At 32.0% G+C, this 18,577-nt stretch overlaps 2 protein-coding genes and 1 non-coding gene across 3 annotated transcripts; all 3 read right to left on the reverse strand.

The window, feature by feature from the left end:
• Nucleotides 1–886: 886 nt before the first annotated feature.
• Nucleotides 887–1,642, reverse strand: LOC122605241 (RING-H2 finger protein ATL80-like). Its single transcript, XM_043778152.1, has one exon. It carries the CDS (start codon nt 1,546–1,548, stop codon nt 943–945), a length of 606 nt encoding a protein of 201 aa, XP_043634087.1. The 5' UTR covers nt 1,549–1,642; the 3' UTR covers nt 887–942.
• A 6,867-nt stretch (nt 1,643–8,509) lies between these two features.
• Nucleotides 8,510–9,236, reverse strand: LOC122605424 (RING-H2 finger protein ATL8-like). Its single transcript, XM_043778375.1, has one exon. The coding sequence runs from the start codon at nt 9,149–9,151 to the stop codon at nt 8,558–8,560; it is 594 nt and encodes a 197-aa protein (XP_043634310.1). The 5' UTR covers nt 9,152–9,236; the 3' UTR covers nt 8,510–8,557.
• A 5,048-nt stretch (nt 9,237–14,284) lies between these two features.
• On the reverse strand, nt 14,285–14,357 carry TRNAE-CUC. Its single transcript has one exon. It is a non-coding gene; the product is annotated as a tRNA-Glu (tRNA).
• Nucleotides 14,358–18,577: the final 4,220 nt, after the last annotated feature.

Genomic DNA, 18,577 nt, shown 5'->3' on the forward strand with positions numbered 1-18,577 from the left:
TTAAGGTTATTTATATTTCGGATTTTCTTGGTTTTGGATACCTTTTTTTTTGCTTATATAATCTATTTTATTGGTTCATCATATACCCCGCATCACTATTTAGATTCTGACATTACGGATGTCGTTTGGAGTTTTTTCTTTCGTTTTTTTTGGCATGGTAATCAATAGTAACCATGCTTATTAAAACTTGACACGTGGCATCGGTTATAAAGTGACACATCACACGTTTCTTGTAGTTTGGATTTTGCTACATTGCATCCTGTTCGGATTTTGTCACGTCTTTTTTTTATATATTTTTTTAGTTTTGTTTTTCCTTTTTGGATTTTTTTATTACGGGTCATTTCTTTTGTTTTTTTCACACTTTTTATTTGTCATTCAACTTTATTGTGATACACCCCATACCACTACTTGCATTTTGCTATATCACATCCGCTTGAATTCTGAATTAATATATTGATATTTTTGTCATATTACATCTCGTTCGGGTTTTTACTATGGGTTACGTTTTGGTTTCTTGCACACTTTTAAACAAACATATTAAAGACAAAATTATTTCTATTAAGCGGTCGAAAATTCACGACATATATACTAAAATAATGAACCGTTTTAATAACGCGGGTCTAAAATTTTCTAGTTAAAATGAAATACCACCGGACTTCCAGAATTGAATGCCACATATTTTTCACTTTTTCCTTTTTGTACTTTTTTTCTCACTAAAATTGAAATGCTAACTTTTGAACTTGTACCAAAGCTACCAGCACCTACTTATCTAATCTATTTAATATACAAATGATCGCAACCGTCCAAATTTTACACCAACTTTATTCCGTATCACGGATCATTGGACAAATAATATTATCCATTTCATTAATTAATTAATTTCAAATAATATAAACACTAATTAATTAATTAATAAATTAATACATACAGTACAACAAGTGTTTATGGCAAATAATTACTCGGATTCGAACAGGAACTATTATCATCATTTTGCCTTCTTCCTTTACTTTCAATTTCCGTTACACCTTCTCCGGCGGGAGGAACCGCCGGAATCTCGCCGCACTTCCGGCACCGGCTAACAACCAATATCTGTCTACACGACGGACACGACGAATGCGAACCGAGCCATAAATCAATACATCCGACGTGGAATCCATGTCCGCACTGCGGCAACACACGGATCTCATCGCCGTCGGAATATTCCGACAAACAGATAGCACAGTCGCCGGAGGATAGCTTTCCGGCGGATTCACCGGAACTGTAAACGAACTTCGGTAATGTCTCGACAACTTTCTTCTTAAGTCCTTTATTTGCGGTGGATTGGTTAGGGTTCCGACGAGTGGCGGCGGCGGTGGATCCGCGGCGGAGCCAAGCGCAACGAGCAACGGCGATTAGGCCGAGAACGCAGATTAAGGCGCAGAGAAGAGCGGCGAGGATTACGACGAAGTCGGATTCCACGGCGACAGCTTCCGGCGGTTCTGCGGTAGTTTGGTCGAAAGATGAAGATGAGTTAGTGACGGCTGAGAGGAATCTGAAGCTGCGAGTCATGACTCATTCAAGTTTTAGAGAGAGAGAGAAAATGAGGATTTGGTTTATTTGAAGAGAAAAAGTGGGAGTGGATAGATTTTGTGAGAATATAGAAAGATGGAGTGTTATATGTATATATGTTGTATGTTTATGTGAATATATATGTGTGTGGTGTGTAGATGTGGGGACTGAGCTGCAGCTGGGCCTGCACATGTACGTTTTTAACTGACAAAAGGGCTCTCTATCATTTTATTTCTCCAAAAATGCTTCTTTTTTCTTTTTATTTTTTTAATAACGGGAAATCTCTTCTACAACCTACCAAATACGTCAATATGAGGTATTGACCTCTGGTCTCTGGACACAAACTTTAACGATAAGATTTGGTTTTTTTCCGTTCAAAACGCCCCAATTCCTTCCGGGGCGTTCTACCTCGTTAATTCGCGTGACCAGTGACTTTTGAAACGCGTCTGAACGTTTGGAGTTATGTTGGACAAGACCGGCCTTATAGTATTAGTGGGTTAGGCATGGACCTAAAATCCACCAGTAATTAAGGCCCCCAAACTTTTAATACATCAGCTATATCTATTCTAAATTCTAAGTGTGTAGTTTACAATTAATAAAAATAGTTAGGGTTCTTTATCTAAACTAAAAGCAGTGGCTTCCATCTTTGAGAAGACCAACCGTTTCAACGATCACTCCTTTCTTGAAAATCAAAGTTCCATTACTCATATAGAAAAAATCAAAGTTGGCTGTCAATTTACCATTATTATAGCATTCAAGTTTATAAAGGGTATTTTAATTATCACTTATTTTCAATTCTTTAATTCTTGTTCTCATCTCTGACTTTCTTGTAGCTCTTTCAATCTCTCATCCCTTGCTGTTGTTCACCACCGGTAACAATGCAATGCAAGGCAGAAAGTAATAATGCAAGGCAGCAGGTATGTATTAGACTGTTGAAAGCACTATTTCACTCTAAAAGTGGATGGTCCTTACACTTGAAAGGTAGCAGGTACAATCAAAGACGTGAAAGGCCTTATTCCACAGTACACCATGAGGTAGGATCACTAGCACAAAGAAAGGCAGCATATTGACTAGCAGAACACGAGTTATGTTTACGTTGTTTTGTATGGTAATTAAAAAAGCCCCCAAAATTAATCTCGCTTAAGCCCCCAAAAAGCTTAAGCCGGTACAGATGTTGGAATATGTCGGTTGACTGCCTCGTAGAAGGCAAAAGGCAAAGTTATTAATAAACAAACTACTCTCCCATCTTTTTAACTCTTTACCTTTAAAATACCCAAAATACCCTTAATTTTCAACACGTCCTAACCCACACACTAAACTTACCCAATATATTCTTAAAATATCTTATAGTCATATTTATCCAAACTATTTATTTCCATTATTAATTAATTTAAATATTTTCACCTAATATCTATATAATATTCTTAATAAAGTTATTTACAAAAGATATATTTCTTAACCATAAAAATAACTACACTACCATTTACGTCAAATACTTTTATATTAATAACCACATCGTTACTACCACCGCTACTAGCACCACTCGTTGCCGCCACCGCCGTCAGATTGCGCGGGCACTCATCTCGTATATACATATTTATACATATACAAAATCACCATATCTATGTTCTTCTATCTATCTATCTTCCCCTACCTTTCAATTAAAACTAGCTTTAGTATGTTTTATTATGAACTTCTAGTTTTTTTTTAAAATTTTTATTAAGTACTTTTAGTTTAAATTTTCATTGTAATTTTAGTTAAAAATTTTAGTAACTAGTTTTAATGAAGTTAGTTTTTATTTACAAAATTTAAACTTTATTCTATAATATAAATAATATATATAATATAAATAATACATCATATAACACTTATTATAGAAAGAAAAAAAATGTCTTAGGGACATTTTTCCACCTCAAATGAATGAGGAGATGCCTTTAATGATTAGTGTTAGACACGTGTCATGTAAGGAGTGGAGGAGAAACATTCTCTTAATGCTCTATTCCTATTAGTCTAAAGATTATATATTTTTTGATGATTAAATATTACAACAGATTTCAAATATATATTTATTGATTAAAAATGAAATGTTTTTTATAATATTAGACTAAGATAAAATAAATAATAACAAACACGTAAGATTTGGGTTTTTTAGTGAAGTCGATCAACTATGGAATGTTTTCACGGGATTATTCCATTAAAATGAATAGTCATTTCTCACTTTATTATACGTAATTTTAAAAAGTGCATAAACTTCTATCAAACAATTCACATTTCCAAAATTATAAAAAGTGTCTACATCAATAAATGTAGATAGATTTAAAAATTTCACAAATAAAAAGCAAATAAAAAGCGTAAAAAAAAAATATTCACACTAATAAGTGTTTATAAATTTTATACTTGTACGTATTTATAAGTGTGAAAATCAATTCTTCGCATGTGATTTTTATGCAAAAGGCAAGTGCGCATGTAAAATCACCCGGAAAAATGATTTTTACATTTAAAAACACATACAGGTATAATATTGCACACATTTATTTGTGTTATAACTTTTTTTCTTCAAACTTTTAGATGTGAAATTTGAAACTTTTGTCATAACTTTTAAGTTATCCTATATGTACACATTTATAGGTGTGAACAATTTAAAATTTTTTTACTTATTTTTATAATCTTCATAGAATGAAATGCACAAATGATAAATTTGTCGTAATGTTTGTACGTTGGTTACAAGTTACAAACAAGCAGCTAGGATAACACGGAAAATGACTTATATATTGTTCAATGGGATTTGAAAGGATAAATTTTTCTAACAAAAATGAACAAACATGTGTATCGGTATACGTATCATGTTTGTTCATATAAGCTCACTCATAAATGTTCAAAAACGTACGGTAAATTAAACAAATCAGTTCGTAGAAGAAAACAAGAAATTTGCTAATCTTTGTGAGCAATAGTCTTTTGTTTTCAATTATATTTAAAACAATTTAATAAATTTACTTTTGATGACCATGAGACGTATAGTACTATTACTCGTACAATATATCTCATTATAAACATGGAGGTTAGTTTAATTAGTTGATGTCTGTAAATGATTTTTAACTAAAGTTGGTAAGCCAGCTTGATCATTAGCCTAAGCATACTTGAAAACAAATAAAATAACAAATCCTTTTTGAAAATTATTTAGAGCATTGAGATGAAGGCTGGCTAGCTAGCGACATGATCTTATATATAAGTATATAACTGGAAAACTTGTTATGAATAAATTTAAGCTAATTGAGTATGGTACCCGCGCAAAGCAGCGGCGAGCCGACGATGATGGTGGTGTGATGGCGGCGACGGATGGTGATGGTGGTGGCAACATCAATTGGTGTAGGTAAATGTATGTGATTTAAAGGGGGTTAGTAGAGATATTTTATAATATATTGGACTAATGATGTAATTTAATATTAAAAGTTGTTGGTGATTTATTTTATTAAGGGTATTTTGGTCAATTCGCATTACCCATTTTTGTAAACTTTCAACATGAGCTTATAATTTTTATTTAGAAGTATAGAAGTATTGATATAGATAATAAACAAGTTAATATAATATAAATACATATAATTAAAAAGTTTATTTTCATTTCGTCTATCTATTCAAGATTTGAAAATAACTTAACTACCTTCCGCAGTGATGATAATGCTTAAATGCTTAGTTATCTTTTAACTTGATAGTGACATAAGCTTGTTTTCATTCTCATTAAGTCATGAACATGAACTACCAAAAGATCTTTCTTTTGGCTGGATTAAAAAATATCTTACCCGCTCATATGTTCAATCATAAAAATAATAAATAATTGCTATGGTTAATTAATAGTCAAGTACGTGCTGCTTAAATTCACAGTATTCTTTGTATCGTTTTATGAATGTTGCTAATTTAAACCCCGTAACTGCATTCACAAGCCTTAATCACTTTTCCTTCCATATTCTTGCTCAATCTGTATTTGTTATTAAAATTATGTACGTATTGATTTTATGCATATTTGTGCATTAGTATTACATTTGTGTATAGCAATAGTTTGAGTATTCTTTTATCACATACGTTTGTGAATGCTCTCTTACTAGATCTACATAAGTTTATAAATAGATCAAGTTATTGAGTTTGTAATAAGTTAAATAATACAAATTATAGCAACATTTTTATGTTGATTTCATGTTGTTTACATTGTTGATTGTTGGTTATGAAAGCAATGGAAAATAATGTATTAATTAAAAAGTATTGACTTGAAGAAATAATATCAACACAATTATTATATTATGGGGTCTATCTTGTGATAGTGCACAAGAGCTACGAAATCCATTTATCCACTCCGAGTATTTAGACATGAGTATCTTGTGAGAAAGGAAGGAAACGACCCTTAAAGTCGAGCTCCTAATGGCTTCGCCACTCGTCAGCTTGAAAGTGACGTGCGTCGCGTTTGTCACACCATTGATAGCCCCTCATTAGTTTAACCAATGCACCACTTTGTCAATTAACTGACATGAAAGAGATCGATAAGAAGAGACAAAGTGATGAATAATCCAAGACATTTATTCTTTTTAATTTTAAGTGACGAGAAAATTATAAAATATTATTATTAACTGCGTGTCAGTTAAAAAATAATTTTAAAAATAGTAAGATAAAACTGACGTGATAACACTAACAAAAAAGTAATGTACGTTATTATCGAGAGCCATCTTAGAGTGGAGAATCCTTATTGTCTATGGATAAATAAGTAGTTTGGTTAAGTGTTGTCAGGGGCACATGGGTTTGCCATGTTTGGTTCCGAAATAAGTCTAACATGGTTCCGAAACAAGTCAACAAGAACAATGAAACTAATCGAACACCTTTAATCAATTTATAACACAATAGAAATTCTGAAAGAGACTTTGAATCATAAAAAATCTGGAAATAATTCTTTTGCCTATTAATTGTTTGTTTGCTAGCTAACACTTCCTAGTTTGTACCATCAATCTAGTTGAAGCATTGTTTTCTTTGTCCTCCAATATGTCACGGTAGATGGCAATCAATTACATTAAAACAAAAATATATCGCTTTAATTGTCCCAATAAAAGTTTGTCTTGATTTTCATCGAGACAATACTAAGATACATTGTTTTATTTTGTAAAATATCACTAGACAACTTGTATTATCAATGTTAGAGCCAATTATATTGATAATTACATTTAAAACATATATATTATAAAAGAAATGTGAATATAAGGTTGTACGACACCTAAGCTTAGGTGTGGAACCCCTCACATACAAATTTTTTTAATATATCTTGATTAATGAATAAATGTTTGGGCCCCTATGAATTTTGTGAATTAAAAAAAAATAATATATGAGTGTTCCACACCTAAGCTTAGATACCTAACAGTCTTATATTTCATCCCCCATATTATAAAAGGAACGAGAATACATAATCGTTAGATACATAAGTTTTTGTATAAAATTTCTCACATCTTAGTAATAAATCAATAAAAAACATGAGTCCCAATTATTTATACATTATAAAATAAATATTAAAAAATTTAATATATTAGTGTTTCATACATAAACTCTAACAAGTAATTTTTCTCATATTATAAATAAGCACTCGTTTAATTGATTTTGCTACATAATAAGTAGAACGCAAAGACACGACGAAACCGTGTAAGGAAACAAACTGATCATACAAAATACGGATTTACCATTCTTGGCATGACAATAATGTGTACTAGTTTAAGCTCACAGCAAGAGCATGGTTATGTGAACTATTACATATATGGTCCTAAAGGATTACAAAATTACAAATATCAATGTTTTAATAGGGAAAAACGTCACATGAGATTCCAGCAAATAAGATTAACGAGGATCGATCCCTCATTTCCGTCTATCTATACCCCCACCATAAATCTATTCAAGGACGTGGTTCTGTTCCTCAAAAAATTGTTTGTCAGCTGCATGAACAAATTCGACATCTGTACCGTCATAAACATTTGAAGATTTCGAATTTCCTTACTCAACTGCGATATAATTCAGGATCCAATTTCCAATAGTATTATCAATTTTAAACAATTATACTATTACGAGTATTAGAGCATTCCCATTTTATTATGTTCATATATATATACTAGTAATATACATATTGATCATTTCAAGAGAAATCCAACTCCTGTCACATCTAAGATTATAAAAAGGTTAAACCACATTAGGGGAAACTATAATAAATGAAGATAAAAACAATGAGATTCATGGCCCCTACCAAGAACAGAGACAACAAAGCTCCGTGTAACCTTTTTCTTTTCCAATGCCAAACAAAAGATGAAAATTTGGTGATAAGATAAGGATCGATATGTAATCACAAAAAAAAAAAAAAAAAAGTAAAAAAACAATGTGCTACCTATATATCTGTCTTAGTTTTTAGTCCCACAGGTTTTAGGACTCAATTTTACTCACCGCCGCCTCTTCGACTAATATGTTACGAATTTTATTTTATTTTATTTTAACGGCTACGTTATATCATTATATTTCTACTGTTACTCTTAAAACTAACTCAAATATATTTAAATATACACATATATTTGAATTTAAAATCCGAACTTCTCTCAAGGATACATAAGTCTCGACCATATAGAATAACTTAACAGACGTTATAAAATTTCTAATCTCATTATAAAAAAAATTTAGACATATATGAATGTCTGAGATACTTGTGGCAGTTAGAAAAACACGTACAATATGCCAAAAAATAAAAAACAAATTAAGTTCATAGACATGACAGTTCAAAAAAAAAAAAAAATTTCATAGACATGAAATGCACATATTGTAGACTCTTTAATTTGGTACCCGGTCCCCTTTCTCATTGATATCACTTTTGATCGAGACGGTACAGAGACAAGATTGGGATTTGAGAAATTATGTTCATCCTTAATTTGTAGTGACTTGTAGTTGTAGCATTATGTTACGAATCAATATTTCTTTTTCATATGAAAATTTAACAATGTCGATATCAAGGCAAATAACAATCACTTGATAAACTAGAGCTACTACTACTACCAGTACTATGTTGCCTATCTTTATTTGCAATGGATTTAGTCGGAAATCCACCACAAGTTTCACACCTCACGGTAGCCACCAAAATTTGTCTACAAGAAGGACATGAAGAATGCGAACCGAGCCACATATCAATACAATCAACATGAAACCCATGTCCACATTGAGGCAACACACGAATTTCGTCTCCATCAATGTATTCGGCTAAACAAATAGCACAATCATTAGACAACAACTTTTCACAAGTGTTGTTAGACCCTTTGTTTACTTTTTTAGAATCATAAATAAATTTTGGAAGAACTTCAATGACTTTCTTTTTTAGCCCTTTATTTGCGACTTGAGGATTTTGAGTCGCCGTGCTACTGGCAACAGAAGCGCGACGCAACCATGCACAACGCGCTACCGCAATTAGACCGACTACACAAATCAAAGCGCATAAAAGAGCCGCAAGGATGACCACAAAATCTGACTCTACCGCGGCGGCTGAAGGCGGGTCAGCTATCGCCACGGGCTTATCAATGGTGGACAGGAATCTGTACGGACGAGTCATCTAGGCAAAATTTGAATTAGGAAAGGTGTTTAATATTGTGATACTTTTAAGAGTGTCAAGAAAGTAAGCTGTGAAGAAATTTTTGATGCTTTGTTTTTGGGGATGTAAATTAAGAGTGATGTATATATAGGGAAGTTATGAGGGACCATGAATGCAAGTAGATATATGCACATGTGGCTTTGTGACCAACATGGGTTTGTTCTGCTAAAAGATTAGCCACGTATTAACATTCTATAATTTGAAGGAACTTGGATTTTTTCTATTTTAGTACCGGCAACCAGTTTTTAAAATGTTGTAACTTAACCTACCACCCTATCTATAACTTTACTTAATATCCAAGTATTAACTATATACTGTGATAGCTAGATTCTATAGTTGTCAAACGAGAGGAAGTAACTTCGCGTTGCGGCGGTGAGATGGTGAGGGTGATAGGTCATAGAGTATGATAGGTTATAAGAGGTGATATGTCATAAAGTGTCATAGCCAAATGTCTTAGCCGTACGGGCTCCGCCCTCGGATTTAAAAATTCGTCGAAAGTATATCGAATGACATCTCTAATGAAAGAGCATGAAATTTTAAGAAACACCCATATAATTTTTATAATTTATCGATTTACGGTTTTTGAGATAAAATTTTTTGAAATAATTAGAGAAATAAAATGATTTATGGAGGAGAGATAAAGTTGTAGGCATTGATATATGATACATTATGTATTATCATATATATATTGTTGAATTTGAAAGTTTGAAACCATATTTCTTTATAATATAATATATATATATATATATATATATATAGTCCAACTCTATCAATCAAGCTATAATTAGTTGATTTAATAAGTGTGTACTTACTTGGAAACTTGTACTTACTTGGAAACTTGTATTTTAGTAACTTAATAATTATGTGCGCCAACACAATGACCGAGTGATTAATTTACAATGATAACAAGTAAAGAGTTATGTTAGATTTCCCTCTTTAGTTGTGGTGTTTGTTTCTAGCTACTACTATGGAAATTGCTATACGTACATATGATATTTGTAACGAATTGAAGAACATATCTTATGGTCAGAAATGAGGATTTGGGTAATTAATATAGAAAAGCAAATGTTGTTTGGTTTGTCGACTAATTGATAAAGACCAATATTATTGCTTAATTGTTGTACTTTGTTACGTACGTACGCTACCGTCAGATGAAAATGTGTGATTAGAGCGCCTAATAACTTTCTCAGCAACAAAAGATGAGGATTAAGTTATTTTGCCGTTAATCTTCCTTGCGATATGGGTCCCCTATATGCACCATATATATGATCTTTAATGTAATGGCTTACAAGCACTGTGGAGGGAACTATCCATACCTACCCGAAAACTCCTTTGTTTGGCCAGCTCTTTCTATCTAGCTAGCTAGCTTGTTGTTAAAGTAATGAATCAAGTGTTTTGTGATGTATTTTTAGGTGTAAACATTTGTATGCGATTATTTAAGGCGATTGAAGTTCATCTAGTCATTGTCATTGTTCATATGGTGACGTATAACGTTTTAAGGAGTATGATTAGTGCTAATTACTTTCTTGACAACCACGGGCTATGGCTCGTCGTCCTCTCATTAGTTCCCATGGCAGTGGCCCCCTACTGCATTTGTGCTATATTGTATAACAATAATGGCTTACAAGCTAGCTTACAAGAGGGAAGCTTTCAATAATACCGACAACTAGCTTCATTGTTTGGCAAGATCTTTATATCTATTCAACTTATAGCCATAAAACTGCTTGTGGTATTTATGTGGAACTTTAAAATGGGCATGTGTGGCTTTTTTTGAACTAATCTCAACATTATGTGATAAAGCATATATCTTAGGTTCATCTATGTATTATACACTTTTGATAATGTAAAATAGATCAAAGCACATCATTTGAGCTCACCAAGACTTAAGAAGCTGTCTGGGATTAGTGGTTATCATTAAGCCCCTGACCCAATTTGCTAATTAGTGCTCCTAGTGCACTTGTTAAGGAGCATTTAATGAACTTGTTATTTTCTTTCTTAATCAAAAATTGTATTTAATGTGTATTAATTTAACTTAGCAATTTCTATTTTTAAGTCATATAATTAATACATATTTTCATATTTTAAGAAAGTTGGACTTCATTAAATGCTTCTTAACTAATGCACTAGGGGCACTAGTTAGCAAATCCCTTTCCTAAAAGCATCATCAGTTTTTGTTAAACTTATATATCTCAATAGTATATAACTACTTTTTCTTCACAAACTTTTAATACTAAGTATACTACAATAACTACGGACGTTTCCTAATTTACTTTTTTTTGAACAGGTGCACATTATTCATAATACTGAAGCACTCCTCACTATAACATGGAGAGAACCTAGCTACTCAGCATGGGTAGTCGGTTATCTAAACCAGATCCCGCTACTTCTAAACTGAGTCGGCTACCCAAGGAAAAACCCGTTACGCTTAAGCATACCTAGGCAACCCTTATCATCCATAGACGGGAGGAATTTTAACAGGGGCCAAGAAATGCAATAGCAAGTCTCGATCCCCCGCCTAGGGGGAAAACCCGGGTATCCTCAACCAGCTAGCTAGGCTGGCATCACTGGATCATTTCCCAATTTACTAGTGCAAACTATTTTAACATTAGTCAATCTGCAGCAAATAAATATAAGCACCCGACAACCAACTTTGAGCAAAAAAAAAAAAGTGTGTATCATAAGATATTGAGTTATACTATATTCTTTATGTTTTGTTCTTTGGAAAGTTTTTTTTTCCCCAACAAACCATTTTTAGCTCATTTAAACCTGAAACGTAATGTGAGATAACAAGATTCCTTATCACCTAGACCAACTTCGTAATAGGTTATATCTGAGATACTATATACTAGATGATTTTATTATAATTGAAAAAGTTTATGTTATGTAATAATACTTTTGTGTTAGTATATATGGGCGTTTTTGTTTGTTATTTTTCTTTTACTAACAGTATATTTCGGCTCAGCGGTAATGTCACCCCTGTCGAGAGCATTTTGCCCACATCTATCAATATTTGGTTCTTGGTTGGTTGTTTGTTATTTCTTACTCCATATTTCTTTTGCAGCGAATATAAGTGATAAGGCCCAAAGTTTTATTAAGCTCGTATCTTTGGGCTGAATAAAGGCCCAAATTTTTAAATTCCATTGGATAACTTTAATCAACTATCAACAATACGAGGAAGACAGATGCGTGAGACTTGAGCTAGCTTTTACATATTTACGAGCATTTGGGATATCATTGGGTTTTCATATTGGGCCATATAGCTTAGAATTTGGTAAACCGCAAAAGGTCTATTTTAGTATTTCCTGACAAGAGGTCTTAACCTACCTTAGCTATACTATGTTCAATCGGAAATATAAACTCACACACGCTTGCACAAAGTGTTTTACTCTTAAGTTTTCTGATTAAATTCTGATTACTTAATAGAAAACAAAAGACTGCCTTATATAGGCTTAACAACTAGAACTGGGTATACTGAAACCCAATAGAAAATAACTGCTACCTAAAAACTAGGACCACTAAAATAAACATGGGCATCTCTACTATCTAAAAACCAGCCCGTGATCTTAACTAGTCGGTCAATTTTCACGACCATTTCTTCACTTGCTAACAAATAGATATATGACAAAATACTAAATGACACAAGTAATATAGATTGCATCTAACTATGATATTGACTTTCAACATACTATACAATGACTACATGTATTTAATTTCCGTATATGATGGATTTGGGTAGTTTTCTCTCCAGACCACTAGGAGATAGAGGTTTATCATCGATGGATTTAAACTAGGATCTATTCCACAAAGGGTTTTCTAATACCAACGTGGTTAATATAACATATACTAGACCCTTTTTTTGGCATCAAAAACATCACGAAGTGAAAACCGGTGGCTCAACCTTCGTTGGTGGGGTTTTTTCTTATGTCTTGGATTAATTGACATAAGTTTTTTTCCAACCCTTTTACAATCTTAGCAGTTAAAGTTCTAAGATGGGTCTAGACTCTGTATAGTATTGTAATTCTAGATCTTGTACTTTCGAACACTAGTATCTTGCTAGTGTACGTTTTATTCATATTATTAATACAATTTTATTGTCGTTCCAAAAAAAAAAAATATGTATACTAGACTTTTTGAAAGTTGTGGATAATTTACACTTTTAAAGAAAAAGAGTCCATCAATTAAGAATGATAAATGTTTATACAAAATATATTTGATAATTTATAGCAATACACTAAGACTATCTCCAATGTTAAGGATGCTTTAGTCGTCCTTGGGCTGCTACATCATATCCTTACAAACCCCTAAAATCCTTACACATCCTTAAAATCCTTTAATTTTACCTCCAACCATACAAAAATCATTACATATCCCTACATCTGTATACAAAGTATTGGAGATAGCCTAAGGGCATATGCCTTTAGGTAAAGACATAAATCAAAAAATCTTTCGTTTTGGACAAACTTCAATAAAAATATCCATAGACAACTAAAGACACCTAAGGGCGTCCAATGATACCCCATTGGAGACCGTCCAACCAAGACATAAATTTGGGCAAACAATATTATCAGATCTCCATGCCAGATTTTGGAATTTTGTTAGTGTTAAAGAGTCAAAATATGCAGGTCAACAAATATTTCTCTCAAGCTTGTTGGATACTGTTGGATACTCTACCTATACTAATAAGTTATCTGTGACTAATTTGTATTTCACAATGTAATCATCCGAATTCAATTGTCTTACAAAATGCAGTCACCATATATCACTATATCATTGTATTCTTATCAATGTTTTATGTTTACCATTGTTGAAGATTAATTTTATTAATATATCGAATTTTAGGTCCAAAAAAACAGCAATATATTTTCTTGCAACCCACAGTAAGAATTTGAGAGTATTAGTTACACGAAAGAATTGTTAAAGGCAAAAGTTTCGGTATAGAATTGAAGGTCGATTCAATCAGTTTTTCATTAGAAAGAAATATCCAATTAAATATGAAAGGTTTACAAAAGTAAATGACGTAAGTTCATAAAAAAGTGATCGTTTATTAAAAAGAAAAAGTAACGTGCCTAAAATGAAGAGTTCTTAATAAAAATGTTCCGTTGCCGGGACTTGAACCCGGGTCTCTCGGGTGAGAGCCGAGTATCCTAACCAACTAGACTACAACGGAGTATATTCTTTATTTAAACTAACTTATCTAAAAATAGAATTTATGCAAAATGTATCGGAGTTCAGTTTCAATTACTAGTATCTGTTCTCAACAAAACCAAAAGGGCAGAGGGACTTGTCACTTGTAAATATGAAACTTTGAAAGAGATGGATGTTCCAAATTAACCTTTAATTGAATTCTATATGGAGAAAATTATATATAATATACCAAAAAATAATACAAAGATGAATACATTTTGCGGTCATTTTCGAATATATGTTGGTCAACCCTCTATTCTCTTGTTTTGTCCGTTTGTGGTGACGGTTAGATGATAATTGATACATATCTCAAACTATACTCACACATCGATCTCTACCGCCCTAATATATTCACCTCCCTCAGTCCATGCACATTCCATATATGCCTGCGTAATCCATATTAATCTAGACTAGATATCCGCATGATCGATATATACAACTTTATTACTCTTACCTAGAAATTTAAGTTTCAAACGGTAAAAAAAATATATAGAAAATGGTAATAACTTAAGGGTTATTATAAGTAATTTATTACACGCATAAAAACTAATATTTTATACATTAAAAACAAAGTTCAGAATTTTTGAATAACAAAATATAAATTTAATGTTGCCAAATAATTTATAATGACATAAGAGACAGTGGTAGATACAAGTTTATAACCATTAAAGTAAGGAAAACAAGGAACGTGGAAAAGATTACTCACTACAACAAAAATGTTAATTGCTTACAATTATTTCCTCGCATTTCTAAAAAATGTGAAAAAATATGTTAATTTATTCACATTTAAAATTGTTTAAAAAAAATTCACACTTCGAAGTGTGAAAAAATTAATAAAGACATACTTTTTTCACAAGTATAAATGTATAAGCAAAATGTTCACACTTAAAAGTGTGATAGCTAATTTGTCACATTCAAATTCCTCGCACTTCCTCTTGTGTGAGAAAATTTGGTGTCACAAGTTACTTCCACACTTTTAAGTGTTAACAATTATATATTTTTACATACTTGAAAATGTGAACTTTTTGTTTCTACATATATAATTGTGAAAATTTTTTGATCCTTTAATTTTCTTCACACTTTTAAATGTGAGTTTTTTTCACACATTTATAAGTGTGAACAAATTTACAATTTTTTAAACATTTTTAAATAATGCGAAGAAATGAGTGTTAAGATATAACATATTTGTTGTAGTGACTGCTATGTGGGAATTGAATTGGATAGACAATACATTAAAAGCTATATAAGGTTGTAGTTATTTATTTGATTGGCTGCACTTGCATATAAGAATAGTGAGTCATGCAAGATGAAACTACTTGGTCCCATACTAATACAGTTAAGAGATGCAAGGTGCTGGCTTGGGTTAAGAGACTTTATATGTTGGAAATTTGGAATACCGGGGAGAATGGCTGGTTGGTATATTGCCAATTTATGGTATTGATCATATTTTAGTTATAGAATGTGTGGTATGGAATTGCGATAGGAATTCTGAAGATGGTATTGATTTTTGACTAAAGTACTAGGGCTGTCCAAGATACTGATACTTATAAATGACTAAATGTGTTAATAATTTAGACAGTAATATAATTAACATTTTTACCAAAAATAATAATATATTATATTGACATCTTTTAAGAGTTGTAATTAATAAAACCCAAAAAATATAAAATTTCTAAGTTTTTAATACATTAAACAAACGTTTCATAATCTGGAATGGGGAAATCCATTCACAACCGGCAAGTCGTTATAACTATCAATTAAATTAAATTTAATCCAAGTTATGAAATCATATTTCCTTCAAAAATCATGACAGTTTCATATATATGTATATATATATATTTGTCTCTTTTATTACAAATCATCAAAATTTGAATGACTTTAGCAACAGTTACCATTTACTAAACATTCGTAATTTCGTATACTGGATTTAACAAAGTGTCATAGCTAGGTAAAAGTCATCGGTAGAACGTGTATCAATTTGCCAACAACTTTGTAATCAATAACTTAGCCAATAGCGAAGGTGGTCCATGTAATCAATCATATAATATATATGATCATGCTGGGAGCCTACGTTAACCAATTCGGACCATACATTTCCTCGGTTTTGTTTGATCAGCTACTATAATTGTCATCGATCTGTCCAATCCTATATTGGCAGATGCTTCATTAATTTCTTTTAATATCCATATCTATATGCGATAGTGTAAAGCAAATAGCATTGTCGGTTAAATTTTAACATTTATTTTCCTAAAATATCTTTTCCATCTATTTTATATTTACTTAAAAATAACTGGAAAACCATTTCTCTCTCATCAAATCTCAATCACTACTCTTTTTTTTCTCTCTCATCCATAAATCATGTTATTCCTCTAATTCATTCAAAATCTTTTATCTCAAAAATCGTACATTGATAAATTATAAAAATTTTATATGGGTGTTTTTAAAATTTCATGTTTTATTCATTAGAGAGGTCATTCGATATACTTTCGACGAATTTTAAATCCGAGGATGAGCCCGTACGGCTAAGGGTGGAGCCCGTCAGGTAGATCACCACCATGAAAGGTTGAGGATTAGACGGATGGCGCCACTTGTTTAAGCAAGGGTTCTTGCTTAAGTACGGGGGGTTTATAATCTTGTTGAGGATTAGACGGAAAGGTTGAGGATACTTGTTGGCGATTCCTTTACAGTGAAGGGTTCGTCATCCACGCCACCAAGTATTTTGGTATGTAAATAGTGGCATGTCCCAAATGTAGATTTGGGATAGGTATTTATAGAGGCTGTGAATCGAGGCTGGGTCCTCGATCCTTTGTACGATCGTGATGTTTGTCTCGTAGTGTCTATACGGGGGACCAGACCTGTGGGGACAGTACTTGAAAGTGGTACTAGCGTAGCCTGGTCAATTCAAGCAGTTGTTCACCCTTCTACCGGACGATCTCCCGCGTCTTGTGCGCTATTGTCCCCTTCCAGTTAGCCTTCCTAGGGCCGTTCTAGTAAAGGTGTCATGGTGGTGTACCATCATCACCCTATCGCCGCCACCGCCATTACATAACTACCCGCCATTACCTCTATCACCGTCGTAATGCGTGGATATCTTCTTTCGTATAAACAAAGAGATTTTAAGTTGAGTCCAAACCTAAAAGTGTCGGGATGAATAAATCGCACTCAACTAATTCTTACCATTATACGTTTTGTAAAGACGACGTCATGCAAAACAAAAGTGTATCATCTAATTAATTTGTTGTAGTGTTTTCATCTCCTACAAGATGAAACATGTTATTTATATAGAAATATTATCAGTTATTAGCATTGTCTTGCTTAAAGTTTGATTACGTTTTAAAATTCTATTGTCTTCTTATATTAGACTAAACACTGTACTTACAAAATAAGATAGAAACATATTATTCGTACTACAATTGTTGAAAGGTGATCTTTTCAAGTTATTGATTAGTAATGAAAGACACTATTGGGTCACTTAATTAATAACATTTTAAATTTAGTCACTATTGTTGTTAGAAACCAAATTTTAAGTAGTCGATTTTTATCAGTATAAATCCATCATAACCGTATGAAAGACAAAATGAAGTTAGTTTTTTAATCAAAATTTTATGAAATGACATTACCAAAAATAAGGTCACTAAAGACAAATTTCCTTTAGTGTGTATTATTATTATTACTACAAGTTATTAAAAACAAGAACCTTTAAATTGATACATATTCATATATAATTATTATGAGTTTTGTTAATGATAGCCTTTAAGTATTATTTAATTTAATGTATTTAATTTTGTACTTTGTCTTATGAAAATTCAGGAGACGGTTATTGATATATAAAGCACTAATTTTTATGCATGTAATAAGCTCTTAATGACAACCCTAAGGGCTGTAATTATCATTTTCCATTATTATGGCAATCATTTTTCTTTAAAGAATAAAATTAGTAAATAATTCTGAAGATTAAGAAAGACCCTTATTAATCCCATTTTTGCGGAGGGTAAAATTGTAAAACTAGTCCGCAAAGGTTGGCTGTCCAAGTAGACTAATCAATCTTTATCTCCTGTAATTAGAAGCTGGAATCCAAAAGCAACTTGGTTATGATATTCTGTCAATTCTTGTATCATTTTATCTCTATTGAATGTTTCCCATATAATTCTAACCACTCTTCTATTTATCTCATTTTATATGTTATGAATTTGAGTTCAAATT

The sequence above is a fragment of the Erigeron canadensis genome, chromosome 6, assembly GCF_010389155.1.
Source record: "Erigeron canadensis isolate Cc75 chromosome 6, C_canadensis_v1, whole genome shotgun sequence".
NCBI lineage: Eukaryota > Viridiplantae > Streptophyta > Magnoliopsida > Asterales > Asteraceae > Erigeron > Erigeron canadensis.

Coding starts and splice junctions, on each gene's coding strand:
- LOC122605241 (XM_043778152.1), bottom strand. CDS start 1,548: ATGACTCGCAGCTTCAGATTCCTCTCAGCCGTCACTAACTCATCTTCA.
- LOC122605424 (XM_043778375.1), bottom strand. CDS start 9,151: ATGACTCGTCCGTACAGATTCCTGTCCACCATTGATAAGCCCGTGGCG.